General features: G+C 45.7%; 1 protein-coding gene and 1 long non-coding RNA gene across 2 annotated transcripts in view; one reads left to right on the top strand and one right to left on the bottom strand.

The window, feature by feature from the left end:
* FAM120A (family with sequence similarity 120 member A) overlaps window positions 1–18,135 on the top strand; it is a 98,540-nt gene that overhangs the window by 68,380 nt on the left and 12,025 nt on the right. The window contains exons 11-13 of the mRNA XM_072959123.1: window positions 5,390–5,639; window positions 11,467–11,581; window positions 16,701–16,910. Of these exons, the coding sequence (XP_072815224.1) occupies window positions 5,390–5,639; window positions 11,467–11,581; window positions 16,701–16,910 (575 nt within the window). The remainder of the gene's footprint in view (window positions 1–5,389; window positions 5,640–11,466; window positions 11,582–16,700; window positions 16,911–18,135) is intronic.
* LOC140695790 (uncharacterized) lies at window positions 8,264–9,146 on the bottom strand. The gene is made up of 2 exons (XR_012071606.1): window positions 9,013–9,146; window positions 8,264–8,888 (listed from the first exon to the last, which is right to left on the bottom strand). It is a non-coding gene; the product is annotated as an uncharacterized lncRNA (long non-coding RNA).

The raw sequence follows: 18,135 nt of genomic DNA on the forward strand, positions 1-18,135 counted from the left end.
GACTGCTAACTGAAAATAAATACATTACATTTGCTCATTGTGGATTACGTTATAAAACAGAATACTTCAACGTGACCAACATAAGTGTGCTGTTTTAATTTGTGTAACAGTTGGATACCATAAACATTTTTTCTCTTGATTTCATGGAAGATGTTTGTGTATTAATCTGACTTTCTTTATCCTTCAAAGCTTTCCAGAAGTAGCGTTAGCAAACTGCCTTTTCCTCACAAAACTTTGAGCAGCCAAGCTCAAGAGTCAGCTGAGGAAGAAGGCAGTGTTGTGTGCCAGGCCAGTGTTTGATGGCGCTCTTTCAGATTTTTATTTATGTCATGGGTCCTTGAACACCATGTCACATCGTGTTCTTCTGTGTACCCTGTGGCCTACTGAGCGTATATATTTTTGTAGATAGTAAGATGCCCCCAGTCTCAGGGATGAAAGGTTTAAGGGAAGAACTGATAGCCTTTTACTTCTGAGAGTCATGGAGGGTGCACACCATGCTGCTCGAAAGTTAACCAGCCATTCTCCCATTGGAAGGGTAGACCAGCTATCATTGCACCCATTTTTCTGTTTCTGCCCTAATATGAAGGAACTAGAGTTTTGTTTCTATTTATTTGTTTTTTTTTTTCTATAACCCCAGGAAAGCTCAGTGAGTGAAACAGTGGCTCCTGCCCAGATACACACACACACACACACACACACGCGCGCGCGCGCACGCACGCACGCACACACCCACGCACGCAGAGATGTAGACGAAAGGTCCAGTTGGCTGCAGTCTTGGAGGTTTTTTGTCTCCATCTTTTTCCTTACCTGTAACCTTATCGCCCATGTGCTGCACTGCTCGGTGCTAGTGGTGTTCTGGCACCGAGCTTAGAGGCATATACTTCATCAGATGGCACTAGAGCCGGCCACTACCAGTGAGTTAGAATAGGCTGACACAATGAAACGTGTTCATTGTTCCTGGTCTGGGATGGATCCTGAAATCAGCATTATAACAGATTTCCAAGGTAGCTGGTCGTCACATATTTAAATGTGAAGATAGTAGAACATGGCTAATGTCTGATGGAAAACATTGGGTTTTTACTGACAGCTTAAGCATAATAATGTTTTGGGTCCTGAAATTGTATTTTGAAGAAGTGCTTTTAGTACAGAAAGTACGTTATAAATTTAGCCTCCAGGAATACGGAAAACTGATGCCTTAGAATTGCTTTTGCCAACATGAAAATTCAGTTTAGTTTCAGGTCAGAAAGACAACCTGATATTCAGTTTTTTCTCAGACCTTTACTTGAAATTGGGAGTTTTCCTGTCGGTAGAAAAGACAAGTTAAATATTTGTTGATGGTGACACACAGATTTATTCATGGACAGCAACTGGGTTAGCTGATTTCTGGAATTCTCTTATTGTTTTAACAAGGCAACAGGAACATGTCTTTCTAAAATGGTACCTTTGCACAGAGAGTTTTATACCACAGTGCTCGTGTCTGTGGGCACTCGGACGTGCGCTCAGGGTGTTCCTGTAATCCAGCTGCCCGTGCCATCTGGAAAATCCCTGTATAACCGGTGGTTTTTGCAGAAAATGCTAAGAGCTGGCCACTCTGCACCTGCTTGTTCCTGTGCGCTGAGTTAGAGACTGAGCCTTCCCTCCTGGGCAGCAGCGACTTCAGAAGGAGCCCGGAGCCAGAGGGAGGGAAGGTGCTGCGTGTGCCTCAGCCACCCCTGTCAGGCAGCTTGTAACGCAGAGGCTGCCACGTGTCAACCCCGGAATGGGATGTCTCTTGGAATTCATTATTTTATAAAACACGAATCTTTAATTAATCTAATGTAATGAGTCTATACAACATAGGTTGGTCTCACACAGTCGTGAGCACATAACAGGGGTGTGAGGCACCTTTGTGTTTCCTCATCTGGATTGTGCTGCAGAGTGAGTGGCTGGCGTCCTTTTTTCAGTGCCTAGTCCCAGGGCTGGGCTGGGGTGAGGCAGATGAGGGGCCTAGTCCTCAGAATTTGAGACCCTTGCTAATAGCATGGGCACACGGGGGTTGGCACCTGCCTCACCCATGCCCCAGCCAGTCTGGTACATAGTAGGTACTTAGTACATATCTATTAGGTGATTGGCCAAAGTTTCCACAGCTACTGAGTGGCAGTGTACACAGAAGGTCTCCAAATGTTCAGTTGTTCAAAAACAGATACACACGTGTTAAAAAATAAAGCCAATAGGAGCATCTTTGCTTTTGGAACAGTTTTTCATTGCTGCACATTTTGCTGCCTATTTTCTCTGATAAAGACATTTATTTCCTAATTCTTGAGCTTCACAAATTTGCCTGAGTAGAATATTCCCTTCGTCCAGACAATGTTTGAAATAAAGTGATGAGTGACGAAAAACTTCCAAAAAAAAAAAAAAGACATGTATTTCCTAAATTCAGTTGGGGGCCATTCTTTGAGAATGTTCTACACGTGGATGTATTTGTGGGAGAGGGTGAGCCCCGCCTCCTTCTGTTCTGCCGCCCTGAAGCCCCTCCCCTTTGAGCCATTCTTGTTCTGAGTAGTGCAGAGAAGCAGCAAAAATGCTTGGAAGGATGAGAGGAAGCTAAGACATCCGATACCTCCTTGACAGCTGCGCTCCCCCCTGCGCTGCGCTCCTGGTGGGAACCGACGGCACATCCCTGCTAGTACTGGAGCCATCCTTTCCCCAGGGACGCGGGCTCACGGCGTCAGGTGGCAGTCCTTAGGCGTGAGCGTGTGCTCATCTGCAGCCTTTGCGGGCTGTACGGGAGCCGAGCACACAGCACCATGCCAGGTAAACTCGGGCACACTTGGGTCCTTCGGAGCCCCCGCGAGTGTGGACAGCTGTCTAGGGCAGCTTCAGGGAAGACTTGGGTAAACAGACACTCGTGAAGGGGCCGCTGGCACTTCCAGCCTCCACTTATCTGCGCTGTATCTTAGAACATAAAGCATGTAGAGGTCTAAGCATTCTGAGCTTCAGAATGAAAATCCTCCACCAAAAATTTATTTCTAGAATGAAGACAAAATAAAATGATTGTTAAAAATTATTAAAAGAGGCAAGAACAGAGCTGTCAAAAGGGAGAGAAATGGAGATGAAGGAAGCTTTAATAAGAGTGCCTCTCTTGAGAAAGCTCAAAGGAGTCTCTGACAGTGTATCCTGAGGTTTTTTTAAGATGCAGTAAACTTATGCTCTGTGTGCATGCGTGCGTGGTGTGGTGTGTGTGTGTGTTTTGGAGGGAGAAAATAAGAGAGCCTAGATTAACAACCAAAGATAAAATATAATTAGTTTCATTAAATAAATCTTTGCCAGCAAAACAAAGACGTACCTAAGAAAAATAGATTCATGCGTTTTTGCTCTTGGAGGCATGAAAATGCACTTTGTGGAGTGACCTGATAGAAGTGCAGCGAACTGGTTAACGGGTTATTTGGTAACCTCCTTTCACCTCTTTTGTTGGGACTGACAGTGTGCCAGCCTCTGAGATGGTAGTTGGGGCAAAGGCGGGGCGGGCAGGGCACCCAGGGGCACCCTGCGGCGGTGACCGGCGCCCCCTGTGTATGGGCAGGCCCTGCGTGGAGCTGTGTGTGCTGGAGCTGGGCGGGCATGGGGGGTGGGTGGCTAGATTGTGAGTCCACGGACAGGGTCTGCTGAACAGTGGGGACTTTGTGAGTTTGCGTTTGGCACGTAAAAATAGATTAATTTCAAGAAGCATGTATTTATATATACATGTATAGCTCTGTTTTGACTTGGTGGACTTTAAGATGAACATTTTAAGTATTTAAAATTTGCCTTTAACATTTAAACACTAATATATTCAAATGTAAATTAAAGGGATTTTCCCAGTGACGGAACAGTTACTTTTTTGTAAGAGGAACATTTTCAGAAACTGTCTTGACTTGCATCCCTGCTCAAGCAGCCTGCTCCTGGGAGATGGGGGGGGGGCCCTGCAGAATGACTGGTCATGGCGCTCCTCTGCAGCTCACTGTCACCTGACTTGACTGGGGCTGAATGTGCCAAAGCTTGCTTTTCCTGTCGTTGACACACTGTATATATCCAAGTATCTGACTCCTGAAATTCTTCCTGACATTGGAAGAGATGGTTGTCTTGCCTGACTCTGTTCAGACTTGGGGTGGAGCTGGAGGTGGGCCAGTTAATCGTTTAACTTTGTCAGGATTCGGGTTCTTCACCGTCTCTCCATTTGCTCAGTCTGTCCTGGGTGTTACTTTAGGGAAAATGAACCCAGGTGGGGTACTGTTATTTGGATAAAATTGATACATCCAAGGTCACATTAGAATCACAGCACCATCCTGGCTCCTGTCCAGCTGTCAGCCACGTGGGGAGGCGGGAGGGCATGCGAGCGGCTCCTTGGGCCAGGGGCGCCCTGCTTCGGTTCTGATGGTTATTGATCAAAGTGAGCGCTTTGTTACTTACTAAACGCACACCCAGATTTTCCTGCCCAATTGTTGACATCAGTGCATTTTGATGAGAAGTTTTACCGCACTTCTCTGCAGTATGCCTTATCTTCATTGTCCTCCCTCCCCGTGTCCCATCATAGTGTCTCCTTTAAGTAATCTGGAACTTACATGGGAAAATGTGCATGTTTGTGTGTGTTTTAAGAATTAATTGATGCTAATAGGGGTAAAACCACTGTGGATAAAAGGTCATTGTTTTGTATGATACCAACTTAGAACATCTTGATTTTTTTTTTTTGAGGTGAAATGGGGAATTTTACAGTTTGTCTTCAGTCTTGCTGAATAGAAATACTGTGTGCCGACTTCACCTGGGATTTTTGAAACATGGAATACTGCTTCCGCTTGCTGCCTTGCTGGGCTGTGGGGGTCTCACTGTGTGGTAGTTTGTCCCTGTTAATCCTTAAAATAGAGTTTAACAGTTATATTTATTAAAGTAGGAGGTCCTAGAGTAAAGTGGCTGCCAAATTGCAAATTATTTCTCAAATCTAATTAGTAAAAGTATTTATATAGAAAAAGCTTCGCTGTCTGGTTTCCACGATAGTCATACACTTCTCTAAATGTTACCAGTTGTTATTACTAAGACTGTTAGTGGATTTAAAATATTAAAACAAATTTTGTCTAACATTGTTGACTTATACATAATAGTTATATGGAGAAGTCCAGTTTGATTTGATTTGATTGAGAAGAAATTTATTGGTGGCCTGACTGCAAATCCGAATGAGTCACTAAGGTGCATGGAGTAGGAAACACAAGTGTCTCAGAGGGAGGACTGATCACCGAGGGCTTGCTAATGAGAGAGTGCGTTGCTATACAAGGGGTGACATCCTCAAACTATAATTACTAGAGCTTTTGGGTTTTGTTAGGCTTAAGGCGGCTGCGATGGGGCATAAATGGTTCTCCTCTGCTTTTCCTTCCTGTAGTCTCGCCAGTGATCATTAAAGAGTGGGCAGCTTACAAAGGGAAGTCTCCCCAGACCCCGGAGCTGGTGGAAGCCCTTGCCTTCAGGGAGTGGACCTGCCCCAACCTGAAGAGACTCTGGCTGGGGAAGGCGGTGGAGGACAAGAACCGCAGGATGAGGGCCTTCCTGGCCTGCATGAGGTCGGACACACCAGCCATGCTCAACCCAGCCAGCGTGCCCACTCATCTCACGGTGCTGTGCTGCGTCCTACGGTAGGTGCGGCCGGCCGCTGCCAGCTCCCTGGCGCGTGCTTGTGCGGACGCCTCCCCAGGATGCGTTCTGTGTGACGCTCCCGGGGGTCACGCCAGATGAATCGTCTTGCCGGTTGAAATTAGTCCTCATCTTGTATTTGATTTGGATTTGAATTGATGCAGTATAGCATGTTTATGAATAGGTGTGTTTGATGAACCTACACTTTATGTAAACATAATGATTTAAAAGTGAGGGCTTTGTTTTTGTTTTTTTAAGCCAATTTCAGACTAAGGAAAAAGTTGTATAATACAAAGAGCTTTTAAAAAACAGATACTGGAGTGTGATCTGCCAACAGACAAGTACACTGTCCTGTGCGACCCCAGTACAGCCAGGGGACCGACCAGCATCGGGGCTTGGTTTCTATCTAAACTTGAGGTTTGTTGCAGGCCGTCTCTTTGTATTTGGAGATGAACTCCTGTTGGTCTCCAGCAGGTGCTGGTGGAGCGTGGAGCTGTCCTCTCCTCCTCCGTATCTCGTCCAGGCTGTGTGTCTGCACCCTGACCACTTGGCAGAGGGGGCGTCTGCCTGGCTTCTCCAGTGAGGCCGTTCTGTCCCCTTGTAACTAATACGATTTCATGCGAGGCACTTAGTGTAAACATTCTGTTCCACCTCAAACTTTAGTGCATTCGTGTCAGCATGGGCTCCTGGCTGCTTCAGTGGCTTGTGGCCCACTACTGCCCTCATTTAATTTGGTGCTTCACCTTCACGTGTTGGGCCAGGTGGGGGCCTTGTCAGTCTGGCCTCTGTGTTCTGACGTGTCTTTGTCATTCTGTGAGCACTTCCTTACTTCTCTTTGGAGATGTTCTGGCCTCACCGTGGATGCCCCATTTTTCCCAGCAGCCCTAGTTTCTAGTGATGGGTTTGGTGTTGGACACGACGCTCTTCGCTGCTCCCAGGCCTTCCCAGTGCACTTATGGACACAGACATCTGCATGTGTGTAGACTTCTGCTTCTGGTGCCTTCAGCCTGCCCAGCCTACCTCTCTTTTCCCGTGTGTGTGGCCTCAGACTCTGACAAACAGAGCCTGGGGCACAGCTGTCATCCAGGCCATCACCTGCCCCAGCCCTGTGTGTCCTGTCCCCCCAGGCTAGCTCCTTCTCCATGGGCCCCTGATCCCCACTGGATCTCATCTGCTTGACTAAGAACAGCAGACAGCCTTGGTCAGGTGTTTATTTCCTGAAGTTTCATAAATTCATAACAGACTTTAAGGCCAATAACTTACTTAGAAGCCTTTCCTTAGTTAAACTGAGGTTAACGAAAATGAGCGTAGTGTGTCAGTTTCCTATCTTTATCTCTGTTGAGGGTTAGCTGGAGGGAAAGTTCTTTGTTTTTGTTTTAGAATCTTCTGCTAGTTTCCTCTGATGGAGAATTCATTTATCGATAAAAGCCTTGTAATAGCCAACACTTTAAGGTTAAGACTTTGAGGGCTCTGAGATCAAATCAGCAGTGATGAATTTGTTCATATGTCTCTCTTCCAAGTTTAAAATTATGTGTGGCCTCTAATTCAGTTAGCTGTCTACCATACACCTGGCGTAAAGATCCCCCGGCGCCCTGAGGGAGGACAGTGTGTGCTGCACCTGAGGCTCGTTTGGCTCCCCTTGGACAGAAGCAGCTGTATATTAGTGTGGGAGCAGCCACTGTTGACGTGAACACAGTACTCAACGTTATTTCACGCTCCTTGGGATGGCAGTGCCTTCGCGTCTCGTGTGTTCATGCACTTGGCCCCGTGGGGCGCTGGGATGCTGGACACGTGCAGACCGGGCAGTGTGACCGGGCCCCGCTCTTTGTGTTGGTCTTTGTGACTCTTCCTTGGCTATTACCCCAGAAGGAGGTAGGCACTGTTCAGATGGCCTTTGTAAGTCTTCCCGGATTTCAGCATTGTGCTGGTCCCTGTTTTTCAGATAATCTTTGTTGTGATTTCTATTGTTTATTAAAAGCATACTCACTTTAGAACTTGAAAAGATTAATAAATGCAACTAGTGATCTTGTGTTTCAGGGAACCACCTCCTGGGCTCATGTCTGTGTTGTCAAGAAGCTACAGTGAGTTCATTGTGGGTTCCCCGCTCCTTGGCACCCCAGCGGAGGCCAGAGGACAGGCTGGTTGTGCAGACTGTTGTGTGTGGGGTGGGCTAGGAGCCGTGGAGTTTCCCGCTTGGACAGACTCACACGGTTTCAGATCCTGGGGAGGAGGGGCCTGTTGAGGCCAGGTCGTTGGGGAGAGATGAAGGCGAGCGACTCACGGAACAGGTCCCAAGGATTTGAGGCCAGGACACCAGTAAACGGGTTGGTGTGCCTCCACTAAGAGCATGTGTTCTACCTGTGTGGGTGTTCTGGGGCCACAGGGACAAGCAGGTAAAGGAGGGCACCCCGTTTGATTGGTGGCTGGCCGCCCCGCCCCCTGGTTCCCCACACGTGAACGCTGTATCGCAGCGGCTTTGTCCTCTCTCTCTGTGTGTCTGTGTGTGTGTCCTGAATCCCTTGAACGGAAGTTGTGGGTGCGATGCCCGTTTACCCCTAAGCTCTTTAGTCTGTGTTTCCTTAAAAAACAAGGACATTATCAAAATCAGAAAAGTGACACTGATACATCTCATGTGCAGAGCTTGCTCAGGTTTCACCTGTTGCCCTGGTAACCTCCTTTATTAGCAACAGAATCTTGGCTTTGTGCTTGCGTTTAGTTGCCATGTGTCCTCCAGTCTAAGACAACTTCTCGGGTTTCTTTGGGTCGGTGCAGGGACTTTTCTGAAGAGAGTAAACATTGGGTTTTTTTTTTTTTCCAGACCAGAGACCTGCAGATCGTTCGTCTTTTAGGCAGCATGTGAACTAATAGGTGTGGCTGCTCCAGGAAATTGCGTTTAAAATCAGGCGGCCGCCTCTGGGCAGACTGTCAGTCCCGATTTGTTGGTGTCCCTCCGTGATGAGATTGCGTTTCTGCTTTGGGGACAGGCATGCCCCAGCCAGGAGGCGGTGGTCTACTTTCACAGTGATGTCAGCACCCGTACGTGACATGCGTTCCAAGTGTGACATTGCAGCAGCAATCAGGAGGATGGGGGGAGGACGGCAGCCAGATTTCTAGAACCCTTGTAGTGGGGATGAGGAGGGGCCCGCGTCTGAGCAGAGGTTCAGTGAGGGTGAAGCAAGCGTCCAGAACAGAAAGCAGCCTTCCTGAGAGCGGGCAGCAGCAGGTCCTTAGCCCAGAGAGTTCACGTTCTCCTGAGAAGGAGGAACTTGAATAAAATAAGGGGACTGGAGGGCTTAGGGCCCCAAACAAGACTCACACAGTCAGCGCAGCCTGTCCCAGCACCCCGAGGAGCACCGCCGGGGTCTCGCTCCTTACCTGTGTCCGTCGCGGGCAGACCTCATGGGTCCCAGTGTCACGGAGACCTGCTTCTGAAGGGCATTGGGCGGGGAGGTGACAAAGGGAGAACCCAGAGACCCCCCAACTTCCGGGGCAGGAAACTTAAGGCTGGGAGCGGAGAAGTCATGGAAAAGAATGTCTGGACAAAACTGAGAAATGCGAAGGGATTGAAAGCACTGTCCGTGCGCAGACAGTGCGCCGACAGGAATATCTCGAACACACGAGATGGTCAAGGGGAGATGCTTGCTGCTCTCACCTTTGCCATCGGTGCCGTCTGACGTCTCCCGGGGCTCTCCGGGATTTCAGCTGCTCTGGGCATGCATCTCTCCATGTACACACTTCATACTCCTTCTACATCCAGAAAGTCTTTCTGGGGACGTACATTGAGCAAGAGGTAAATGGTAACTTTGTTAAACTGTGGATAGGAAGCCAAATGGAGGACACAGTAGGTCTTCTAAGCCCGTAAGACTATTTGTTGTCAGAGCTAAACCGAGCGCTGAGAGCCTTTGCTGCTGGGGAAACCATCCTGTTCCCGAGACAGTCTTTTTTCTGATTCACAGTTTGTAAAGGAGCATCTAGTCTGGGATGAGGGGGCAGGGAGGGGAGTGAGTGTTTCATGGCTTTGCAGGATGAAAACTGTGGTAGGGGCCAGTCGTTGGGGTGGCTGCTCAGCCGCCGTGAGTGAATCTAATAAAGACGATTGTGCTGTCCACTTAGAAATGGTTAAGATGCTAAATTTCATGTTATGTGTATTTCACCACAGTTTTTTAAAAATAAGAAATAAAGATAAAGGGATGTATAACATGGGTACTTAGGCAAAGCACATATCAAGCACAACTTTTCCACAGTAATTTTTTTCAGACAAGAGTAGGGTTACTTTCTTCATATTTGCTGTTCTTGCATCAAGCCCTGGTTAAAACTCACGAAGACTCTTTTATTTAAGATTCTGGGCACTAAAACAATTACAAAGGGTGCTATTTTTTTTTTTTGTCATCACAGACATTGACAATTTAATGAAATAAAACGTTTGCATCACTCTTTTACATATTTCTGATTATATCTAAATACCGTGGAGATTTAACATCCACTGTTTGTTTACTTTGAAATTGCATTTCCTTTCAACTTTCAGTGTACAGCTTTACCATGAAGTAAATAAGCTCCGTGCCTTCACTTCCCCATCTCTAGAATGGGGCAGTAGTGGTCCCGGCCTCAGAGTTGCTGTGGCCACTCGAGATGTTAATGTGTGGTAAATGCTCAGAGCAGCGCCTGGCACCCAGTGAGCACTTTGATTTTTATACTGGGGTTTTTATTGAAAATACTTCTCTGAATCAGCTGGGTGGAACCTCCTTTACCTATTAGTTTATGTTCCTGTGGATGAATATTAATTGTTACAGAAATGAGAGAGGGAGAGAGGGCTCAACACTGACTCTGATCCTGAGTTTTGTTAACTTAAATTTTAAGCGCTGAGATAACTTCCTCGGCAGACAGGCCTGGAAAGAGCTTCGTCAGGCATGTCATGGTTCTCCGGACTCCTTTTAAGCCAGCAGTTATTTATGATGATCAGTTGGCAACTTGGCTAGGTCAGGTTTGCTGAATGCAGAGAACCGGGAACCACTGGCCATGCGGTGAGACAGGTTCTTAGTGGTTAGCCTTTCACTCTCTCATACCCAAATACTCCTTGGAGTTGAGCTTTGGCTTAGCATCCTGGAGATTGTCACTGGAGCAGTGCTGTCCGGCAAGGTGAGTACAGGGGAAAGGATTTGTAGAGAAGAGGGAATGCGGACACCTGACGGTCCGCAGGCAGATAGTACAAATGGAAGTTGAAGAATTAGAAATGGATTTCCCTACAGCTGTCCATACCAGGGTGGCCCCAGAAAGTCTGTGTGTCCCCAGGGATTGTGCCAGTTCTGAAGGCTGAAGCTTAAGGCATTGTCCCTGCTGTCCCTTCCCTCTCCATCCCGGGGCACTCCCCTGCCACCGCCAGGGCCCCTTCTGTGCAGACGGTTCGCACACTCACTCTTCATCGGGAGATTAATCTTTCTTGTTTGGACTTAAGGCCTGCCTCCCAGGTATCCTGTCTTGAATTCAAATAGATAAATCTTATACACTGGTGCTTAAAATACATTTTCAGGGTTTAAACACTTCAGAAGAGTAAAGTTATATCAAAAATCACTTACCAGCTGGCTTACAGTATGTACAGACTTAGCGTGCTATTTTTCATTCCTCTGAAATCATTCTGATGAGTCCAGATGATGAGGTTTGTACTTGTAATTGGCAACATCCAGTGAAGATAGAAAAACTGGGTGAGAAATCCATATAGGCCTCCTTAGCTTGTGTCGTCCTGAGCGAACTTAGCACCGGAGCACCAGGTTGTGCGCCTGACTGGTGACGGCCGCATCCTGACGCTAGACCCTCTCTGTCCACCCCCTGCAGGTATATGGTGCAGTGGCCTGGAGCACGGATACTGCGTCGGCAGGAGCTGGATGCCTTCCTGGCTCAGGCGTTGTCCCCCAAACTCTATGAGCCTGATCAGCTGCAGGAGCTCAAGGTAATTCGCAAGCCTCATTCCTTGTCTTGGGAAGTCGTGTCTTGGGAAGCCTTGTTTTGGAGTTCTTGGAGACACAGCTAACCTCACTAAGCAGTCACTCAGTGCACTAAACTCGTAGTACTAATGAGGTGAACTTGAGAGCCTTCAGGGCAAAAGGGATTTCCTTCCCAGTTATGAAAACAGTCAAGCCTACTTTTGTTGGATAAGATTTTCCCTTGTTTGCCAGTGGGTGTTTATTCTTGTTTTTCGTATCAGGAAATAAACTTGCCTTTTATTTCAGATGGGATCCCAAACCCTGGGAGGGCTTGGTCCTAAGAATTGACTAACATCTGGCCAGGATTCTTTTTCTTATTTCGTTCTGTTGTTCCTAATTACAACATTCGTTTTCTTTAAAAAAACAAAAACAAAAACAAAAACAAAACACCTTTGCCCTCCTGGTATTATAAATCCCTTTTAAAAAAAACCACTTGAAGAACAATGTTATGTCATCATCCCTGTGCCCTTTTAGTCAGCCTTTAACATCGTATTTCTTTTAATTTTCCCTTCTAGTGTTCTTTTTGTTCTTTAATTGTTTTGACAATATTAATTTTCTCCATGTTGTCACCTGATTTTTTGGTGTGCTTATCTTTTCAGTGCACTTTTATTAGTCACTGTGTCCACATGGCTGTACTTGCTTCCTGATTGCGACACTAAATTTTAGAAAGTTCAAGACTTTCCAGAGTTAGCTAAATGAGTGGATCTGCTTTTTCTTTTTATTGTACAGGGTTTTGGGTTTTTTCTTTGCCATTGGTTTGTTTTTTTTTTGTTAGTTTGTTTTTTTTTTTACAAAATTTGATTTGTAATCAAGTAATCTCTTTTGACAAACTCGCCTTCACTTTTAGATCTTTTGGCCATTCTTTATGAAGGCGTTCTTTCCCCGCAGAAGAGTTTTAGGCTCATTTGAGAGATTTTCAGTATTCTGCAGTTGGGGCTGAATAAATCTCTGATTTCCCCTAAATGATTGAGTTAAATTCAGTTTTTCAGTGTTGAGTAACCCTTAGCTGCGTGGAGCCCATGTCATTCGTGGTCACCTTAGGTTTCTGATGACTTCGAAAGAAGCTAAACTAAAGACAACAGAACTTAGGAGAGTCCACCTCAAACTGTGTTCTTTACATTGTAGATTAAGCTTTTCTGTTTGTTAGACAGAAACTGTGGTTATTTTAAATGGTTTTGAATTTAAGTTTTCGTTCTAGAACGTTTGGCTGGGTGTCCCCCGAGAGGCTGGTACTGAGTGCAGGCCCTCCCTCCCTGTGTCCTAGAGCGTGGTGCCATCACCACCGTCTTCAGCAGCAACTGTGCTTAGGGGTGTTGTGAATACTTTGACCAGAGTGTGGTGCCATCCCTCTACCTCTACTTCCTGTTTCTCTTATTTAGATTATTACATCAGTATTGACATCCCAGTTCTGAAAATCAGACCGCCAGGTATCAGGTATGCCCACCAAGCCTTATTCACCATCAAGTTGCTTTTACTCCAAGTTCATCTTCTCCCATATCCTTTTCATTTTTGGATCAACACATAGGATATAGCTTTTGAAAGACAGTCACACTCTAAGCTTTCATTTTGGTTCTTTTGAGGTCTTAGTGCTTTCATGATTTTTCTCCTTTTTCTTCATCTAAAGCCAGGCGTTGAGAAGGACCCATTTTATGTGCAGTTACTTCAGGCCCACCACGGTCCCTGTGGGTCTTGCTGGTCGGGGGGTCTGCATTCCCTCCACCAAGGGCAGCCTGCACCGTCAGTGCTTCATTCGCAAGCACCATAAATTCTGAACAAGCCGGAAGGGGAGCTAATAGCATATTCGCTGTGGGTGTGGGGGGAAGGTAGTCGGTTTGTTTTTTTTTAAGATTAAAGAGCCTCTCAGCTGTCAGATTGAGAACTGACAGGAATAATCATTATTTCATTGCTACACAAATCCCAACGCAGAGCTGAGGGTCCCCAAATTCAGTGATAGAAAAGTAAATTTCGACATTGCTTTTTCATTTAACCATTAAAGTTGTTTTGATATTTCAAAAGCAGTGACAGTGCTTTCCTACAAAACACCATTTCCCTGTTTAGGATATAGTCAACTCTTGATTTTTGCTGTTGTTTTAGGGGCCACTGTCCAGTTTGTGGATTGCCCAGATCCTGTTTTCCTCCTCCCATTTTTGTCCATTATGCGCTTTGAGAATAAAGAGAAGAGAAAGAAAATAATTTTGGCAGTTTGACCTCTTGTTAGCTATTCTGACTGGAGGTTTGCTGGGGAAAGATGTTAAAACCATTGTTTTAAACGAGTTTGCAAGAGTTTCATCCTGTACATTCTCTGTCTGCCTGCCACAACCCTGAACAGTCGAGCATTCTGTGTGGCTCTTTGAGGACCTGTGACACTGAGTGACCGCCCTCACTTTTTCCCTGGTATATTTTTCAGACCCTTCTCGTAGGTCACCAGCACAAATGAAATGACTGAGGGAAAATCAGCAGTGACACTGTGCTTGGAGGAGGGCTGGTAAAGGATGAGGAGAAGGGCCTTTGTACAGTTTTAATATTTGTCCAGTTTCTTTCTCCCTTGCTCCTGACATCCCTGAAATTGCCTCAGATTCTTTTAACAGTTTCACATGCCAAGTGCAGAGTATAAAAGATAGAAAATGAAGAGCTTTAAAGGCAGTATTAGGGATTGCAGCATGTCTGTGATACCTGTAGGAATTATTGTGCATATAGGTAAATACGACAAGTCAAAGTAAAGAGTCTGTTGCCCAGTAATTAGAAGTTGGACAGAGTGACCTCACTGGAATTTGGTTCTTGAGCGCATTGGCCAGAGATACATTCCATATTTTTATTTCCTGTAAGGGCAGAAAATTTTGTCACCGTTTCTCTAGTTGAGGAACTTTGAATAAAGGCAAATATTTTATCTCACTTGGTATAAGAGGATGAGGTTGGAATAGGAATATTGCAGCCATTTATATTTATAATTCACATTTAGGGAAAGAAATATAAAACACCATGTAAAGTACTTAAAACATTTTTCAAATGAAGTGAAATCCACACAGCAGTTGAGATTTCATTCATATTATTTAGCCAGCTTTGATTTGAAGAATTTTTCTCCATTAAATCAATGATAGTTGTCATTTCTAAAACTAATTGACTTGAAAATCGTTTTTTAAACCCATACACAGTTCTTCAGCTAATGATGAGGCCATTTAAAATAAATATGTATGTGTGTGGGAACCGTAGACTCGTCCGTTCCTCCCATCAGCTCACTAGAGGGTCACTTGTTCTAACTGGGGTGCTCCTGGGCCCCACACACTGGCTCGTTTCTTAACCTCAGCACTCATGCGGCCAACTGCCCACATTGGTTTTGAGCTGTATTGGTGAAATAAGGGCTGGGCGTGGCTGTGACCAACACCACCGGGGACTAAGAAATGACAGCAGTACGGACTTCCCCAGGAGCGTGCTGCTGGCACTTTGTTACAAAGCATCCTGAGGGCAGCATCAGTGCCATCACTGCCTTGCCCTCAGCCTTGCCCAGGTCCCCCGTCCTCTGGCCTGGGAGGCTGGGGGCTGGTGCAGAGAGCGCAGTAGAGGCCTGGCTGCCATTGTCCCTGCAGAGGGCCAGGGGAGGGGTATCTGCGCAGGCAGCCCCCAGGCTCAGGCTGGCATCACTGCGGTGCCGCCTCCCCACAGCGCCAGTGTTCCGGGAGGTTCCCCTCCCTCTTTCTGCCTCAAGACTCTCAGCGGAGAAGGGACTTCCACTTCCTTTCTGCAGTGCACAGAAAGGCAGGGCCAGTGAGGCGCTAAGTAAGTTAGGTGATTTTTTTTTTCCGTTTTGACCCTCTCTTTTTCCACTTTCTGCTTAGAAATACAAAACTGCATCTAATTCCATCACCCCATCCCTACCTGCCCTCGACTGAGCATATTTAGTTCTGCTTTCGGACGCTCCATTGGAGAAGCAGGAGCCGGGAGGGTGGGCTCGGAAGGGTGGACAGACTTCTACAGGTTAAGTTCTTCACTGCATTGACTTCAACTTTTTAAAAAAAAAGTTGAAAAACAGTGTTGGCTGATAACGGGGAGTGTTGACACTGACGGCACAAAACGTCAGATAATCACAAATTCATTAACATTGGGCACAGAAATTGTCTTTTTTCTCTTTAATGAAAGGCCAGTTTACCTGCCACCATTAGGCACGACTCAGGTTGGTACCTGTAAAGACTGCATTCTTGGGATGCCAGCGCCTTTGAAAATGAGCGTGCAAGATGGGAAGACAGAAACCAGGACAGTTAAGACTCAGTCCTGGATAATCCACAAACTAGGTCCTTCACAGATAATCAAGAGTTGACTGTATTTGGCAGTGTTTCTTATCCGCTGCATCAGATGCTAGACGCGAGGGCTGTGTGTGCCCAGGGAGGCTCACGGCACTAATGTGTGAGTGAGAAGACGCCAGAGATGCAAGCCTGTAGATGCTGATAGTGTGCATGGTTCAGATACAGTGTTTTTGCTGTTGTGTTCTTTCATTTATGAGCTATCCATTTCTCCTAAAACATTTTGACAGTCTCATTAATAAGTTGCTATCTAAAACATTAGCATATAAAATGCTGTAAACGTAAAGTATTATGCTTTAGAATGAACTTACACCAAGTCATTTTTTAAGATAACTACCTGAAAAAATGCAGAACCTGAATAGAATATTCCTTTGTACAACATTTCTGTTGATGTATTGCCAGTGTTTAGAATCTGAAATGGAAAATTTTATTTCATAAATGAATTGTGGGCTTAACTGCTAAGGAAACTTAATAATTTGGTACTTTGTCAACTGTCCACCTTAAATACAGTATTACTTTACACTTATGTAACTCTTTATAAATTCCGAATTGAAGTATTTCAGTATGTTTATAAAACAGTCTCTTAAATTTAAATTTGTTAAATAACTTAAAAGGTCTTTCTGTTTGGACAGGTCAGTGCTGAGTCACTGTGAAGTAGGGACAGGACTGCTTAGGGGGCCGTTTGGTTGAGGGGTGTCCTCGATAACTGTGGAGAGCTGTAGTCAGACATTGCAAGAGTTAGATACGGTGGTACTCTTACTCCATAGAAATCACTCTTTTCCGTTTAAAGATTGAGAACCTCGACCCCCGAGGCATTCAGCTGTCAGCTCTCTTCATGAGTGGCGTGGACATGGCCTTGTTTGCAAACGACGCGTGTGGCCAGCCAGTGCCCTGGGAACACTGCTGTCCTTGGATGTATTTTGATGGAAAGCTCTTCCAGTCCAAACTCCTCAAAGCAAGCCGGGAAAAGACCCCACTCATCGACCTCTGTGATGGTCAGGTCAGTTGCAGGGAAGAGGGTGGGCGGGCCAGGGAGGAGCGGGTGGTGACTTCCGGCTGGAATGAAATAACGTGCTCACTGGCTAATCTGTCACCTTTCCGACCGAATTTGTAACGAGCCTGTGAGACAGCACTCTGATGTAGGTTAGGCTCAGCCCATTGTGTAACCAGGTGTCAGTTAAGTGCCCACATGAGCCGCGCTCAGGATAGACACTTGCTTCTCATTCACAGTAATTATATTCTATAACTATGCCTTGAACACTGAATTAGCAAATACTGAACCTTTGCTCTTAGGGGAAGTACAGGCTTAGGTTCCTGCGAGCCTCCCGTCACAACATCTTCATCAACCAGTCAGCACATAACCTTCCTTAATGTGTTTCTGTTTAAAGACTTCTTAATGCATAGATATAGTGTTAATTCACTCATATTGCACTTACGGCCGGCAGGTCTGTAACTCAGCCTGAGCAAAGCTCGTTTAACTAGCACATTATGTTTTCTCCATGAGATACCTTACAGCCCAGCACTTGGGAACACAAGCCAGAACTCAGCACTGTGCTTGGGGACATTTCACACAAGTCACTCACAAAAACACGGAAACCGTGACACTAGGAACACAATGAACAGGACACCTGTTTACAGTATAAAAGCTGAAACACGAAGGCCATGCTGTGCATCCTGCAACCTCAGATCCCAACTCAAACTTTATCCCACTCAGCGCATGTCTTCAAATGACTATGAAAATGCCATGAATGTTGATTTTGGAGGTTATAAATAAATTTTAGCAAGTGGGTGATTCTGCAAATGTGAAACTCCTGAATGATGAAGATTGGCTGTACTTTTAAAACCTTAATTTAAAAATAAAGTGAAGTAGATTATCAGGTTATCTTGTCCCATTGCATGAAAGATGCTCACATGTGCTTCAAGCTTTTAAATCTTAGACTATAAAACATGCATTTTCCCACATGCTGCTTAAGTCAAGCTCAGTCTGAAGACAGATTTACAGAGTAAATGGATTTTTAATTTCTCTGATTAAAGATGGGTTGTTGGTGTATGTATTAAGTATGTGTTTATTAACAGAAGACACTCTGGTTGAACGTTTCTGATGTTACTTCACAGTGGAGTTGGACACACACAAGCTGTATTGTCCACATTGTGCAGGTCGCCCCACAGACAGCTCAGCAGGGCTCTTGTCCCGTCCTGTCTCAGAGAGCCCCACGCTTCCCTTA

This window comes from Vicugna pacos, chromosome 4 (genome assembly GCF_048564905.1).
Source record: "Vicugna pacos chromosome 4, VicPac4, whole genome shotgun sequence".
Taxonomy (NCBI): Eukaryota; Metazoa; Chordata; class Mammalia; order Artiodactyla; family Camelidae; genus Vicugna; species Vicugna pacos.